At 42.4% G+C, this 17,458-nt stretch overlaps 1 protein-coding gene across 1 annotated transcript in view; it reads left to right on the top strand.

Annotated features, from left to right (window-relative positions):
• The first annotated feature begins 334 nt into the window (after positions 1–334).
• clmpb (CXADR like membrane protein b) overlaps positions 335–17,458 on the top strand; it is a 73,257-nt gene continuing 56,133 nt past the window's right edge. Inside the window, exon 1 of the mRNA XM_030067695.1 lies at positions 335–674. Coding sequence (XP_029923555.1) covers positions 626–674 — 49 coding nt within the window. The 5' untranslated portion in view covers positions 335–625. The remainder of the gene's footprint in view (positions 675–17,458) is intronic.

Here is a 17,458-nt window from a genome sequence, read left to right on the forward strand (position 1 = left end):
TGGTGGTGTTGTTGTTCTCATTATTATTGTTATTATTGTCACTATAATTATTTCCAGGGTAGGGTAAAGTCAGCTACTGAAATGAAATGCCACACACTGTTTGACTCCTTTGTGCAGCACTTTGCAGGAGGGGGGGGACTCGCATCCGTCCAACATGCCCCTTTTTGCTCTCGTGTTGCAGGATGCTCGGGCTGTGCAAGAGAACTTCAGACTCTAGAGGTCTCCATCCTTCAGCATCCCTCATCATCCACCTCTTCGCCCTCCTCCTCTCTCGCATTTTGTGCAGCGCGGAGGAGGAAAGGAGGAGAGACTGCTGAGGAGGAGACAGAGGGGACCCTGAGACAACACGTCCCACGCCAGAGCCAGACAGCCAGGGGAACTTTGATTTGACGCCAAGTGCGATGAAAATGACGATGAAGCGAAGCGGCCACGTTTCTTCTCGGGAGGCTTAGATATGTCGGGCGTCTAGAACATATGATGTCCTTGGACTTGTGCTCAATGAAGATTTATTTCTCTGTTATTTCTCTCCTCAATCGCTGATGGTGCCGCTTCATTGTGACTGCACTTGGGTCAGCCGAATGAATTTGAAGGTAGTCTGAGCGCATTGTTTCCAGCTCCGTTGCATATGGGATTTCCAGCCGTTATGTCTGCAATATTTCGCTCTTTGTTTCTGGGTAAGTCACTTCTCATTCGTTTAGAAATACAAACAGTTGAATGGTTCATGTGTCAGTTGTCACTGAAGGTGAGCGAAACGATGTATATCTGTCTGTCGTGGTCCTTTTTATTTTTTATTTTTTATTTTTTTAGTCCTAGCAATTTATTTCGTGGTATTATACCAGCACATCTGGCAAAGGTTTTCCAGTCTGCAATTTGATTCAGAATGATGTCAGAATTTCGTATTCCCCGGTACGTTAGTAATCCGGAGACTTTTCCTCTTCATTATGTGCATAAATTAAGAAATTGATATTCAAAATTTAGCCGTCTCTGAATAATAAATAGGCACAAGCCAGCCTTTATTTCAAGCCATGGTCTAATTGTTGGAGCCCTGAGAAAAGGGGGCCAAAGATTCTGGAGGATAAAAGTTCACTTGATTAAAGAAAGACCCCTCCCTTTAAAGCCACTGTGCAGGTTTTTTTTTTTTTTTTTTTTTTTTTTTTTTCGTCTAAATTTTACATGTATTGACACAGAGTCTGCAAATCAAAGGCCTGTGATTTGCAGATGGAGGCCAGTGCTTTTTGCTACTTTTTCGTATTTAGAAAACCAACGAATAATTCAAAATGTGTCAAAATACATTTCGGCATATTATCTACGTAAAAGCAACTAGACCACATGCTTCATAATAAATTAAACATTTGTCATGAGCTGTTGCATCCTGCGTGACCCAATTTGAATTGCACTGTCAATCTCTTTGTGAATGAACAACAACAACAATAATAATAATAATACTATTAATAACAACTATAATGATAATCAGGTTTTCAAGATTTGAGTATATAATTTGACAGATAAAAATCGAACATGAAATGATTAATTGAAAATGTTTCTGTTGTTATGATCACTGATCAAGGATGTCACCACCTCACTTCAATTTTGAAAACCAAAGCTCCCTTTTTCTCTAACAACATCAGCATCAACAACAACAACAACAACAGCAACAATAATAGTAACATCATAGACATGACTACTTCTGCCAGTGCAGAAACCATGCGTGATGCCCAAGTGCAAGCCTGTAATTTGTTCTGACACTGACAGGAGGCCTCGAGCTGAGAGCTAGATTATCTTTAATAGATGCCAAGTAGTCGGGGATCGGCAGGGCTGGTGGCCTAATATGGAGCTGGCCAGGAGATGCTGGCCCTCTCATATTCCTAAGTGCACACAGGTCAGTTTGAGCAATGGCTGCAAACTGGGTTCCAGGCACCCCCAGAGGTCCTGGAGGTGGTTGCAGGGGCCCAAAGCAAAACTGTTGGATTGTTTATTTCTCTTATTTGACTGACAGGAAGTTAATGCTATGAGAAAATGTGTAAACATGACTACTCCTATCAGAGATCCTTCTCAAGTATAAAGACAAAGAATTAGAAATAAAAAAAAATAAATAGGAACAACCTTCTGTCAAATGGGGGCCTCTATCAAATAGCATCTCTCTCTTTTTTTTTTTTTTTTGTGGGGGGGGTCCTTGGCATGAAAAAGTCTGGAAACCCCTGAGTTACGGTGTGGTGAGTGTGGCAAGTCAGAAATGCAAGGTAAGCATCCAAGACCTGCAGGTTTTGTCTGCTCTGGTTCGATTCCAAAAGTCGGATGTGGTGCAGTGCAAGTCAATTCATAAAGCTGCAGCTTGGAGTGAAGGCAAGAGGCTACATCCTTTGTGTTTTATTTTGGACTTTATTTTTCATTCCTGCAGATGCTGAGTCAGATGACAGTTTAGGCATATGGATAAGGTTATGTGCCTGTTTTTGGTGCAACATGGAAAGTGGTAGGTTGGTAGATGCCAAAATAGCCTGTAAACTTTGCATTGAGACATAGCAAACATGCTGCCAGGGTAACATAGTTTTGTCTACCAGGAAATGCGTGTGTTGAATGAGTGATAGCCATTGATCCCATGCTGAGGAAGCTGACTTGGCAGCTCTATACTCCCAACATGTTTTTGGTTTAGTCTATCAGCCCTGCTGTGTTTGATGGTGGTGTCAATCAAGATTAACATGTAGATCAGACAAATATCAGCGCTTTACTTGTGATGATGATGATGATTATGACAAGGATTATGACAAGAACGATAAAAACACATTAACAAGACACTTTCTAAGATTAATTGAGTCAGTAGGTTGATGAGAGGTGATGAGAGGTTGATGAAAGGTTTATTTACTAATGATAATATGGCACATTTGCCTCTAACTATCAGCGTACTCCTACAGTATTATTTTTTTTTATTTTTTACTCTACATGGCTTTCATTGTTGTTGCTATTGCTATTTTTCTCTTTACCTTTTATGTTACAAGATGTAGATGTGTGAAGTTGTTCATAAGAGACTGTTGAAAATCATATTGTAAGGCTAAATGTCCATTGCCGATACAACCTGGGTCATGTGTCTCTCATGAGGGAACAAAACTTCTGCTAGTCAGCCAAAAGAGAATTTTCCCTGACCAAGGGCGATATATCTCGCTCTTCTTGTCCTGGTCTGAGCTGCTCCGCTGTGCCAGACCGAAGGACATTTTCCCTAAAGTTATAGTCTGCACTAATTCAAAATCAACACCAAGGCCAAGTAAAGACAGGAAGTGGCTGTTTTATTATAAAAGAATCAATAGTCATTAATAGAGGCTGATTTCCTTTTTATTTGGCTTTGGCCTTGCAAGTCTTCAGACATCCTTAATTTAATATCTGTTGGAGATGTAATATCCACTGTTCACATTACAGATAAGTACCACAATTAATTGCCGCAGAGAGTTCCCCAACTCCTTTTCGAACTCTGCCTATACAAAGTAAGGACCAGAACAAGGTCAAATAGTGACTTACAGTAATAACAGCCTGGTGCAGTGGTAGGTTCACGCAAGTAAAGGAGCGTAGTGATGGATGGCCAAGATGTCCTTGTGCCAGAATTAAATTATTTTGAATGGGCGAATTTGAAAATGGCTGTCTAGGAAGTAATAACATACTGTAAGTCACTTGACAGAGATGTAGTGGGGAAGAATGAGCAGCCGCTGCATGTGAGCTCCCAACCACCACACCCTCACTTTAGTTTGAGTTCGAGGTGCTTGGGCTCTTATGTTTATTTTGCCATTTATTCTTGAAGACATCACAATGACAGTGACTATGGCGAGGCAGTGGAGTTCCAGCCTTACCATAATGTGTGTGTGTACGGTTGTATCTGTTGTCCATGAATGTGACTGTGAGTGCATGCCAGTGCATATGCGCGTGTGTTAGCGTTAGATAGAGATAAGGAGAGCAGTGGCTCGAAACAGAAATTCTGTCCCCATTCTATATTTAGCATGTCTGCCGGGGTAGGCAGAGGATCTCTGAAATGTGAAGATGACAGGAGCCTCCTGAGCCAGAGGTTATGAAGTGACATCTTGATGTGTTTGCCCCTGAATCACACTCCCACACACACCAAAGCCACAGACTTCTGACATTCCCACAAACCCGCAGACTTTGATATTTTGATATTTGACATCTAGTTACCATACGTTAAGACTCTTCTTTGATCTCCCTTTGACTTAAATTGTTTCTCTGGGTTATCATGTGGAACCCTCGATGTATATTCTCTTCTTGGAGAATAAAGAACATGTAATGAAATTGGGGGATCTATTTTATGGATCCCGCAATCGCATCAGTTTGACATCATATTAAGTTTGAATTAACACTTGGAGTGGACTTGGAGTTACCTTTGAGTACCATTGTGAGTCAAAGAAACATAACTCCTCAAATAACTTCCACCTCAGTGATCACTTTAACTGGCAAGTACAATAAATCTATGAGAATTTTCTCTTGCTGACCTTGGTGCGGAGTCATCCTGACAGTTGCACTGTTTCAGCACATTCTGACACACGGCACACAGTGAAAAGATGGTGCAAAGCATCAATCTACATATATACACTAAGGAATCAATATCTAATTGATACCGCATTCAAACAGCATGACATATGGTATGGTTGCAGCTGTTGAGGGGAGACCAGTGAGTTGCTAGCAGTGCATTGCTGCATTGTACCATGAGATAGTTAAATCACTTCCCTTCCACCCATAATGTTGGCGATTTGACACACAGTCCAAAGTGTAAACAGATTTCCATCAAGAGAGGATTGTATTACTCCAAGCAGAAGTGGCAAATCTGAATGGCTCAGCAAGGGCACAGCACTCGGGAATGTAAAACCTCTGTCAAGGGTGACTGAGTAGGCCTGCGGATGAGCACTGAGGTCCGGCCATCCTCAAAACAATTGACCCATATCGTTAACACACTGTGATTTGCCTCTCAAGCACTTTTCCCCTGATGTATATGGCCTTTGAATGACAGCGTGCTTCCCTGAATAACAACCCGTCCTCTTTTGTACCAGTGGGATTCTTCATGTTTCATTGATTGTGCTGCTTTTAGGCAGAAGGTCTCTCCATTCTGTTGCGTGCCACGTCTGGAACGAGAGTGATTCTAGGTGGATGTGTACCTTTTTTGTACAGTACGTGCTCTCATCCTTATAGGAAAACTGTTTCAGCAGCTTGTATTTTTACAGCAGCCATCGAAATCCAAGGAACAAAAAAAAAAAAAAAATACAGGCTGTTCTTGCGCAGTGAAAATGTTTCATTTCTGCATTCATCTCCTATTTTTAAACAACGCTTTGTTAAGCAATCTGTTTTTCCTCTCTGTGCTGTGTTTCTGCCACGCCCATAATTTCGAAAGGATCCGAGTGTTGTTGTGTAAAGGCCATTTTGTCACTTGCATCTCATAAAACACAAGACACATGCCTAGACAGAGCTAGGTTTGTGTAGTGTTTCTGACCTATAAACCCTCCCCCTTTTCATCCTTCACTGGGAAAATTACTGCCAGATTATTTTGGAACATATGAACAGGAACTGCCTATTTCACTTTACTGCTAATCTTTGACAGATGTTCTGGAGAGGCTCACATTCACGTTAACTGGAGCCACATGCACAGTCTACATATGACATTACGCTAGGATACACTACTGCTGTACACTGACAGACAGACACAGAAAAACACACACACACACACATAACAATATAATATACTGATCAAGGCAGCATTTGTGAGAACTATGATTCCTTTCTGATCACCTTATTAAAGCAATCGCAGTCATGTAGGTGAGATGTAGAAGATAGAGGAAATATATTTCAGAGGGATTTTTAAGCAGCTATTATAAAAAAGGGGGATCCAGCTCAAAGTTAGGACAGTGCTCCTAATATACACATTGAGTTACATCCCTTTTTTTAATAGTTACTCACTGAATATCTTTTCTGTATTTCTAATTTATTTTGCTGGCTGTTTTAAAAGGTGACCACAAGATTGCATTGACATTAGAAAACTCCTTCACCTCATGAAGCTCTCAATCCAAAGGAGCAACCCACTCACAATTATTTAAATAACAATGCAATATTATGGCACTGGTGAGATAGGACCTTGTTTAAAATACCGTGACAAGGAACAGCATTTCCATCTTGGCATAGACGGAAAGGCTGTGAAATGAAGTGAGACAAAGCAGGAAGCAAAAAGACAGGAGCATTCAGGCACCATCAAGCAAAAAGTACGTAAACCAAGATCAACTACCCAAAAACTAGCAAAGGAGGTTGTTTATATCCTCAGTTGGTATCCAGACTGCTGGTTTTGTGTAATTTCTACTTTCATGGCCATTTCCTAGAAAAGGCAAGGATTTCTGCCTTATTTGCTGTAGTGAATAACTATCAAAGTCAATGGAGCAAGAGCAATTACAGCTTTCTGTATTTTTTTTTTCTTTCTTAGAAAACTGAACTGTTTGGCTGTTGGTGTGCATAAACAGTTGATTGAATGTCTATGATTGTTTTATAGAGATGGTAAGGTGATCAAAGAGTCAGCAAAGCAATGAGATAAACACTGATGCTGTCGGCTAGACAGAGCATGGAATTGTCTCCCATTGATTCACCCCATTGAAGTTCTGTCTTGATATTACTCCTCTGCAGCTACTGACATAGCAGGAAATGAGAACCCATCCATCAATGACTGTGTGTTCTTGAGCTGTGAGAGCACAAGTGATCACAATTAATACATCTTCCAAAAATACCTTTTAAAATGATTTGTTTATCAGTGGTGGGGGTTGAGATGCTATCAGCTCAAGGCTCCCAGCCCTGTTTTGGTCCTTTCAAGTGTTTTCTGCCATAGTTAGAACTGGCAGCACGGAATAAAACTGGCATGCTTGTCTTCTCTAAGCGGAACATGCTTTTGATCTATGTTCTCTGTCTCTGAAACCAGGTATATCTGTTTTATCTGCAGCTGTGCAATCCAACTGTGCAGGAAAATAAACAGCTCACAAAGCAAAATCCCCGTTGCTGAGATGCCTTTCACTTTCAAGCAGCTTAGCATAATGCTTACATCAAAGACACAGAGGAATAAAATGTAAATTATAGATAAAGCATTTATGCCCACACAATAAATAGCACAGGAGTGACAGTGGTTGTGTTACAGTAGAGGTCAAGCATCTCTAAATCTCAAGACTGGTGCGTGTCTTTGTGTCACCTGAACAGCTATTAACATGGCCGAGGTTGCTCATGCTGTCAGGTTGAGATGATAAAAAATATTGTACTCTAGAGCAGAAACAATTTACTTTGTCGTCTTACTGACAACCAAAGATTTTAATTGGCCCAGCCAAAAATTTCAGTAAATGACAGTCCATCAGTGTTTGAGTGAACCTGTTCATTTTTTAACAGTCGATTAACTCTGTAATTGGTCATGGGGTGCACCTGACAGACTCGAGGCTGTGTGCTCCCTCATCTCACAGTATGATTATCGATTATCACGTCTAAACATCAACTTGGACATCCAAACGGCATCATACATCTTCAGATAGAAATCAGCAAGGGAGCGTGGTTCCCAGCCAGAGTGAGACTATAGGAACTCATCCCCATAAATCTTGAGGAAAGGATTTTTCATGCAGACAGGGACGTTCCTGGAACTTGCATTCATTTTCTTTATTCCAGCATGGCACTAATACACAAAACATTGAATTTTTTTCCCTCTCTACATGACATTCTGATGTAATCCAATTCCCGCAATTGATTGCAGATACACAAAAGCAACTTGCATTGCAGAAGACAATGGAAACTGAGAAGTTCTTTTTTTCCCCCTCCCTCTCTGTTTTTTCAATTGGTAACTGACTGAATGAACAGGAGGAAATGTTCCACATCGCTCTATTTAGACGCCCGCTGTTCTTTTCAATTTGAAACAGTCTATTAGCCCGGCAAGCAGGACACTCCATTAGGTGTTTTGAACCCGCATGCTCCATTGTCTCACTCCATTTCCTCTTTTCCTTGCCAGTCTCCCCCAAAGCGTTAGTGCCTTTAATCAGCAGAGGCCCTGCCGCCCCTCAGACATTTATCTTCAACCCCTTTGGTCGTCACCATGCGGCCTGGAAAGATCTAAAGATGGATGGTATTTGGAAGCAAGGGAATTTGGTGGCCATTGATTAGAGTGGTGGAAGACAGAGCAGTTACCTGCACAAGACCTGAACACCATATGGAAGATAGCCTCCATTCTTAGGGCATGATAGTTGAAGTTAGGGCTCAGCCATCTGTACAGCGTGTGAAAAAAAAGGGATTTTATTTTGGTGGTTGAAGCTGTCTGTGCATTAACTTTGAGCTGTGAACTTAATCTACTTATTGACTCTATCAAAACTTTGGACATGACCTTTAAAGCTCTATAAGTCATATAATTGCGCTGATTAATTCTCTATAAAGATGAATTCCTTGGTCATCAAGACTGTATCTCATTTAATTGCTGCTCAGAAAAATCTGTAAAATGCAATATTTAGGTCCCATTGTAGTTTATAGTCCCTTTCTCTTGCAGTGGCTGTTGTGTGATGGATGGTTTAATTATCCAACCACAATGCCAGCCATTTGGCTTTTCATACCACAGCGGAAACATTGTAAACAGGATATCACTGATCAGTTACTAGGTTGTCCACAATTAAGTGTGAAATGCCACTGATTGCACCACAGTTCTCCCCCTCAGTATGTCATATCAAGAGAGCGCGGCGTGCAGTGGCTCTTCAACAGGCCAAAAGGTTGAGATGCTATCTGGGAGAAGTTTGTTTCCATAGGAGATAAAGCCTCTTCTGAGGCCGTGGTGAAAGTACAGTATACTGCCTGAGCTGAAATAGACCTCCCCTCGTACTCCCCCGCCTTTTCCCTTTTTCCGGCAAAGTGGTTTAGAACAGATGGCACCACCACCTTTGTTTTTTACGAGTCGTTAGACTTGACTTGTTGGTGAAATGGAGACTTTCCACTGCATACTGCCCATGCAGATGTGTAGCTTTACTTTTTTTTTTTTTTTTTTTTTTTTAATGTAGCCACTAGCTCTAAGTGCCTTGCAGTAAGAATAGCATAGTCTATAGGCTTTAGCGTCTATGGACATTAAAGTTTTACCTATTTTTACCTTATGAGGCTGCATACACTGTGTACCCAAAGAAGGTTCATGCTGTTTTCTCCATGACTGAAAGACAAGCACTACTTTGGCATGGGGATAAAAGTGAAGTTCTTGGTATGGGCATCAAGTATACACACACATACACACACTCTGCAGCCCCAGGGTAATGGTGCTTCTGTGCCTGTGTAGGTTTGCTATATACAGTACTGTAGCATACCCTAAGGAGTGGCAAATTGAGGCTCCTAGCTCATCCTGTACAGATGCTACATTTTTCCCCTGAGTGTCTCCCATTTTTTAGTCATCCTCTGTGTTTCCTTTGTCTCATCCTGTAGTCTGACAGACCCAGCTGAAGACCACTAGAAGCTCGAGTCTAAAGACAGACAGGGGCTTAGGATTGCATTCAAGATGCCTGTCATGGTCGGGTGTTATTGTCCAAACTGTCACACTTTGTATGAATTTGTCCCATTATGGTTGCAGGATGAAGGATGAAACACTCTTGTGCAAATATTAGCACAAATGAATGGTGCAGTCAAACCAAACTGATGATGTCTCTGTTAAAATATTAAATGTGAGGCTTTTTTGGAATTCATATTTTCCTTATAGCAGCAGACATAACTTTTTATGTAATGTCTATTTTCAAGAGGGAACTCAAGAGTGTTAGCACTTGGCTTGACTTCCTGTCTGAGGTCCAAAGTTGCTGTGGAGGACAAAATAGCAGCGTTTGCAAATTCAAGCTCTTAAAATAATTAAAGTTGGTGTGATGACTCTGCTCTCTAGACAGGTCCAAGCTCAAAAAGACAGCCATGGGAATTACCATGCACCAACAGTAGGCAGTGTTAGACTCTGAAATTAGGAATAATGAAGGTTAGAATATGGAATGTGCAGATAAAATGACATGCATAATCCTGTGACTGCGGAGTGAAATATGGCTTTTGGCTACTGGTGCTCCGTTCTCGAAAGCAAACATTTTTCCATTTAGGAAAGGGAGATGCTGTTTACTCTATTAACCTTTCCTCTTGGTTGCACTCTTGACATTGAACAATGTGAAAGAGGCTGACTCCTTGCTGGCCCTTTTGCTAATGAGGCAATTAAGTCTATCCTGCCTTGGTTGAGCAAGGGGCAGAGAGAGCAAGGCAAGTCATCTGCTGTCTCAGCAAACACCAAGCATCTTAACCATGCTGCATGCAGAATACACAACAAGCCCTCTCTGGTGGGATCGGTCGCCCATAAGCTGTTGTGGTTCTCCCCATCAATGTGACCCTTAGCACTGCTGGAGATCACAGGCAGGGTCAGGCCACATTTAAAAATATCCATGTGCATTGACTAACAGCAAATGGAAATGGGAAAAAAAATAATTAGAGTGAAGTAAAATGATGTTTGTATTCTTGTCAAGCATTGTTAAGCTATGGCCTGTGTGCACTACATGTTACAGCTACCATTTCACCTGATATGTTTCAGTAGCCTACTTAAAATTGTGACAGAAATGTGACTTTTCACAAGCAAAGGACCGGGTCTGATGGACTAATTCAATTTGTACTGTACTGACTTTTAATAATAAATCAGCAACGTGATTACAAGAGTAAATGTTTTTTTCCCCAAATAGCTGTCATCCAGTTGTGGAGAGAAACGCTTTAGCTAATACTTATTCATATTTTCCATTCCTGGTCAAGTTCCTTTGGAAAGAAAATGTTCAGTTAATACTTCCTCATTTTTTCAGGTAGTGGTCATACTATTTTGGAAAGAAAGCCTCCAGTTACTATTTCCTTTTTTTTTTTTTTTTTTTTTTTTTAACAGAGAGCAGTTATCTACATTTGGAAAGAACCCCTATTATTAAAAAAAATCATATTTTCAGATAGTGATCATCTTATTTTGGATGGAAATCCTTCAGCTAGCACTTCCCCACAGAGCTCCTTGACATCATGTGCCTTAGTGCTTCCTACATTTCCAGCTCAAGCTGACTGGACCTAGAACACCTACTTCACTGCCGGCCACTGGGTGTCCTATTGCCTTGACCCTTTTTCCTGTAGAGTATTTACCATGTCTCTTTTATCTCATGAGACTTTTCACAAGCAAAAGACTGGGTCTGATGGACTAATTCAATTTGTACTGTACTGACTTTTAATAATAAATCAGCAACCTGATTACAAGAGTAAATGTTTTTTTCCCCAAATAGCTGTCATCCAGTTGTGGAGAGAAACCCTTTAGCTAGTACTTATTCATATTTTCCATTCCTGGTCAAGTTACTTTGGAAAGAAAATGTTCAGTTAATACTTCCTCATTTTTTCAGGTAGTGGTCATACTATTTTGGAAAGAAAGCCTCCAGTTACTATTTCCTTTTTTTTTTTTTTTTTTTTTTTTTTTAACAGAGAGCAGTTATCTACATTTGGAAAGAACCCCTATTATTAAAAAAAAATCATATTTTCAGATAGTGATCATCTTATTTTGGATGGAAATCCTTCAGCTAGCACTTCCCCACAGGGCTCCTTGACATCATGTGCCTTAGTGCTTCCTACATTTCCAGCTCAAGCTGACTGGACCTAGAACACCTACTTCACTGCCGGCCACTGGGTGTCCTATTGCCTTGACCCTTTTTCCTGTAGAGTATTTACCATGTCTCTTTTATCCCATGAGTTATTCATGCTGCTCCAACAGCTCTTGCTGGTGACAGACTGACAGGAAGTTGCGCTGGAGAAGGCTATTGCCAGCAGTGGTGGATGTCACATCTTGAGGTATAGCATATAGTAGAGTGAGAGTGTAGCTCTGATCGTAGTCCCACGAGGCTCATAAGCAGTACAAGGCCCTGCTTCTCTTCCTTAACTCACCTGTCCTCTGCTTACTAGACAGAAATCCTCCTTGTGTGCGTGGGTGTCTGTCTGTCTCTTCAGATTCCATCTTTGAAACATGCTCCACAGTGCTTCCATACCGTTGGACTTATTCCCAGGCTAATGTTGATTGTTTAATATGTGCTGATACTCTGCATCCATTAAAAAAAACACCCCTGCTGCCCAATTAAATAAGAGTGACAGCAATTAGCATGTTTCTCTCCTCTTAGCCTGGTGACTGGCTGCTATGAGTAGCTGCTGCGTCATACAAAAGGGGGCAGCATTAGGGCCTAAGTTAATGTGTTTAAGGGATGCACAATTCTAACGAGTGATAACGGAAGGCTTACGGCTGCTCAGAAGGGATTAGTGGACATAGCTGTCTGTCTTAAAGCTCTGGCTTAACCATCATACTCTTATTTTTCTTCCACTCCTCCTTTCTCCGTCTCTCCTCCCTGGTAATGAATCGGCTGTGTTTCCTGACAGAAGGCATGAAAAAGAACGTCTCACTCAGCAGGGAATGAAGACGGCTGCTCATTAGCTCTGGAAAGGTGTACCGAACCAGAAACGGGGAGATGTCCAGACAGATTTGCTTGAAATCAATGCCTGTCTTCTGAAGTTCCCTCTGTGTGGCCATCACTTTGCCTGTGTGGCGAGTGATCAGACTCAATTTTGTAATGACTGTGTGTGCCTGTGTGTGCAGGCAGAGGTGTGCTTAAGCTGCACAGATGCATATGCAGCATGCATGCTTAAAAAACAACGTGATCAATATCCTTCCCTTTAGTATATTAAGTTTCAGTTGTCTTGTGTAGGTTCTCACTGTCCGCATACCCTCAGCCATGTGACCAGATCAATATTGAGAGATCACCTCCACTTTGGTGTGAGAGACAGATGCCTCTGAGGTGGCCGGATAGGAGAAAGGCAGGGCTGAGGGTTTCCAATTACAGGACACCTAGAGGGCGTAGTGACAAGGTCGTCAGGAGAAGTGCTCAGTTAGCAGTGGCCTCCACCATGCACCGCCATGTTTGCTCTGCGACTGGCCAAAATCACTGACACAGGATACAATAGGTAACATGCTTCTACAGCACAATGTACTGACAATGCTGATACCACCCATCACTACCAACACACACACACACATACACACACACACGCACACACATGCACACACAAGCTAATACAGACACTCGCTTTCAATTTTTTTTTCTAACTGAAGACCTAACTCCATAATGGGTGCAGGGCCCTTAATGAAAGAAATTGTTTTCATTCAGTATTCAACTCAATTTAACAGACACTTAGCTCTTGTAATTTTGAAATGCTTCAGCCTACTAATTTTACATATGGTAAACTGATTAGGTTTAGGTTTTTCTGATGACACTTCAGCCACAGGGAGCAAGGGCCGATTTTTTTTCCAGCCATTTCCGTTTCCTCTATTACACACACACACACACACACACACACACACACACACACACACACACGTATACATACATATATATATATATACATATATACATATATGTATCTACCTATATCCATATCTGCTTTTTAGTCCTCCTGGAAACCACTTCTTGCAACCTAGCTAATGCTATAGCTTTGGTTAGTTTGTTAGTCGCAGATAGATTGTTTATGTCTAACAAGGCCTTGTTTGACCAGTTTTTTTTCCGTGTTACATCCAATCCATCACGGTTGGGAGCATTGCTAATAAATTAACCATGCACAGCCCTGCAATCTCCTGCCTTGGTTTTCTCTCTGAGCAAAACACATTTTCACTGTCATGAGAAGTTTTGTCTCATGGTCAAATTTTAAATGGTTGCAGTACAGACTTGGGACTTTTTAACGGTGGAAGAGAGAGAGACTATTCATATAGTATTCACCCCTCAGGGCATGGCAAGATAAGACAATGGAAGTCTCCCTTTGTCTCTGTTTGGAGGAAATATATTGAGCATGTGCATTCCTGTGTGTTTGTGTCACACTTTGAAATAGTCGGTTGCTCCATGCTCCAGCCAGATGTTATGGGCAGCCTGTGGCTTACTGTATAGCTGGCTAAGAGGTGCCAGCCTTTAGCTCAAGTTAACAGCCTTCTAGTAAAGATTGATAGGCCTGGGCTCACTTTTTCTGAAGCTATGTCAATAGCTTTGTCACTGGCCCCTGTGAAGTGTGTTGGGAGACCTTTTCATTGACGTACTAGTTAGCACCGTTTTGTTGTCTGGTGACTGTACTGTCAGGGAAATCATAATGTGAAGGCGCCAGCACATTTTTTGATTATTAATGAAAGTTACAGTGTTGAAGCATGAGGCTCTGTACTGTACTTGCGACCTAGTTACAGTATTACTGCACCCAGTCTGGTGTCTGTTATGTCTGCTTTATTTACCGTCTCATTTCTTTATTGTCCTCTTCTCTTCCAGCCCTTCCTATTCTCTCAGCTGCATAACAAATCACCTTCTGTAATTGATCTCATTGAAAAGGGAGTGGTGGTCATATAAGGGGCTGGGGGTGGGGGTTAAGACATTTAACCTGTCCTGTCTCATGGGTGGACATTTTGATGTATTGTGGCACACATTATCATTTCAAAGCATTAGCATGGCCAGCCATACCTGGGTTTTGAAAGCCTCCATTATTTTACCTATTGATTTTTTTTCTTTTGCTTCACTCACACTAGTTGAGTGCCACTCACATAATCCCAGTTATTTATCAGATCTGTCCCCAGTGTACAATATTCAATTTGGTTGTGAGGTAGAATTTTATTTTTTCAACAAATCCCAAACGGCCGCTGCATTGCCATTGTTTTCCTACCTGGCATTGGAACGCAATAGAAGCATGAATGATGTTTCACTAGACTGACCAGTGCGGTCATTAATCCTAATATTTAGACTCCAGCCGCCATCTACTCCCAGCCGCGGCTTGACTACAAGTAATCATAGCCCCGCACCCGTGTGTATTGTGCTGCAGAAAAAACACTACAAGCACAGAAGCTTAGTCTATCAATCTAAGGCGCCGACCATTTTTTTTCTCCTACCCCATGTTGGTGGATTTTACATGTCAACCCTTCCCCCGTCCTGAGGGAATATGTTTATGAGCCCTTTTTCTTACTGTCTCTGCATTCTCCCTCTCCTGTTATGAGACAAGGGGTCTGTGTGGATGGAGCATGTATAGCTTTCTGCTGCAGGGTCATGATGGATGGCCACTCAGCTATATGTGCCTTGCTCACCAGAGGCTGTCCATATTTCTCCTTCACTGCCCTCAAAGACCTGCATCTGCATGAGCTGCAATGTAGGGACATTTGGTGTGTGCTGAGGAGTAGCTGATCAAATGTAATGGAATTACAGTGATCTGATTAGAAAAAGGTGACATCTGTAACCTGTTACTGTAGAAACACTATAATCAAATCACATAATTTTGACTTGTAGGGTTACACACAATGAAACAAGTATTTTAATTGTGAAAATTTTGAGTGGAGCATCATTTTCACATTTTGAAATATCACTGGATTGCCAACAGTAATATGCAATGTTGCAGTGATTTTCTCAGCAATCTCTGAGAAATTACACTGACAAGTAATGCACCTAACCCTTATAATTGGGATGTGGGAGGATATATGCTGAGGTGGATTATTAGCAATGGGATAACCTAAGGGTCTTATTGGAGGCTACCACTCAGTCATGGAAAAAAACGCTGCAGGGTGCTCTGCATGGCAGTGCATTGGAGAGAGAGAGAGAGAGAGGGAGAGAGAGAGAGAGAGAGAGAGAGAGAGAGAGAGAGAGAGAGAGAGAGAGAGAGAGAGAGAGTCTGTCATTGATCCTGTGGCATTAGCCTGGGCTGCAGTCATAATGAAGCCTGTGCTGTGTGATCTGTGCGTGAGTGGGACAATTTTGAATCACTATGTGTGGGTCTGTGTGTGTGTGTGTGTGTGTGTGTGTGTGTGTGTGTGTGTGTGTTTGTACAACTGACAAGTCCTGTAAATATCTGCATCTAGAGTGTTCATATCCCAGTGATTAATTATAACTCATGTGGACACAAATAAATCAGTCAAAGTTTGTGTGTGTGTGTGTGTGTGTATCTCCAGATGGCCTTATGTGAGCATAGTTGTAGTGTGTGTATATTCTGTTTGTGCCATTGTGTGTGTGTACACACATATGTGTGTGTATCCCCAAACGCCTTTGTGTGAACATATTGCAGGGTGTGCTGTTGTCGTGACTATACTCTATTGTTTGTGTTTGTGTTTGTGTGTGTGTGTGTGTGTGTGTGTGTGTGTGTGTGTGTGTGCATGTGTGTGTGCATGAGCGTGTGCACGGCAGCGAAGCAGGCGAGGCTTCTTGGCGACTCATCCATCATTTTCCCCCCTGGCCCACGGTGCCCTCAGAGGAGCGCTGCGCTGTCACGGTGACATTGGGCTCATTTTGGACTAGAAAAATGGTGCATGCGCCCCCAGCATCACCCCCCCACACACACACACACACACACCCCCATTCCCTTCTCCTCAACCCCCCCCACCCCACCCCACCCCACCCTCCAGCCAACCAGCCAGCGAAGTTGCCGCGGTAACAATCCCTCCTAACCATCTCCCCTGTCATCAGCTGTATGCAGTGTCCACAGGGACAGATTGCTAATCAGAGCTGGTGCTCTCGTGAGGAGCCTCTCCTTTGTACACAGTTGTTTAGAGAGGCTACTTCAGGTGGGCTGTCACCCCCGACCACCCCAGCCCCCCACCACTCTCAAACCCCCCTCCTCACCTCCTAGATAACCTTCGAATGTCTGGAAAAGAGGGGCAGCATGGAGCACAGAGGACCAGAGTGAAAGGAAAGTGGGGGGAGATTATGGGTAGTTTATGAACACAGCATGTCCCCCAGTCTCTCTGCCCTGTCCTGCATCTCTTCCTCGCTGGTAATGTACAGAGGGAATCAGCATGAGCAACTGCAGGAATGGTCCAATCAATCTGTTTACACTCGCCTCTGAAGAGTCAATGCCAACGCCGCGCCGAGCCGCTGTTGCTGCTTCGTGACTCGAAGTTGTGTGTATGTGTGTGCACGCTTCCCATTTCTCTCAGTAGATTTGCCCAAGCAAGACTGGACCAGCATACATAAGACTTACTGCTTAGATACAGTTGGTGTCATGGTCAGGTGACGTGCTAAGCGATGAATATATGATGCAGTCATAGCCAGGAGAGATGAGGGAGGGGAAGAAAATGAGATCGAAAGCAAAAAAAGAGGGTGAAAGACAGTGAGAGACATCCATGTGGTGGTGTGATCTTTTATAGTCCTGGATCGATCTACACTGCTGCATTACACCACTAGTGATGCAAATAGCACAGAGAAAAATAGAGAATGAGACTCTCTCTGTGTGTGTGTGTGTGTGTGTGTGTGTGTGTGTGTGTGTGTGTGTGTGTGTGTGTGTGTGTGTGTGTGTGTGTGTGTGTGTGTGTGTGTCCAATTCTTGCTGGCTGGTCCTGCCTGATTTGTATGCACTTCTCTGGGTACCTTAGGCCTCCTCTACACTGTTGGGTGACCTGGGGCCTTATCCTACTGCTGCT

The sequence above is a fragment of the Myripristis murdjan genome, chromosome 13 (assembly GCF_902150065.1).
Source record: "Myripristis murdjan chromosome 13, fMyrMur1.1, whole genome shotgun sequence".
In the NCBI taxonomy this organism is placed as follows: Eukaryota; Metazoa; Chordata; class Actinopteri; order Holocentriformes; family Holocentridae; genus Myripristis; species Myripristis murdjan.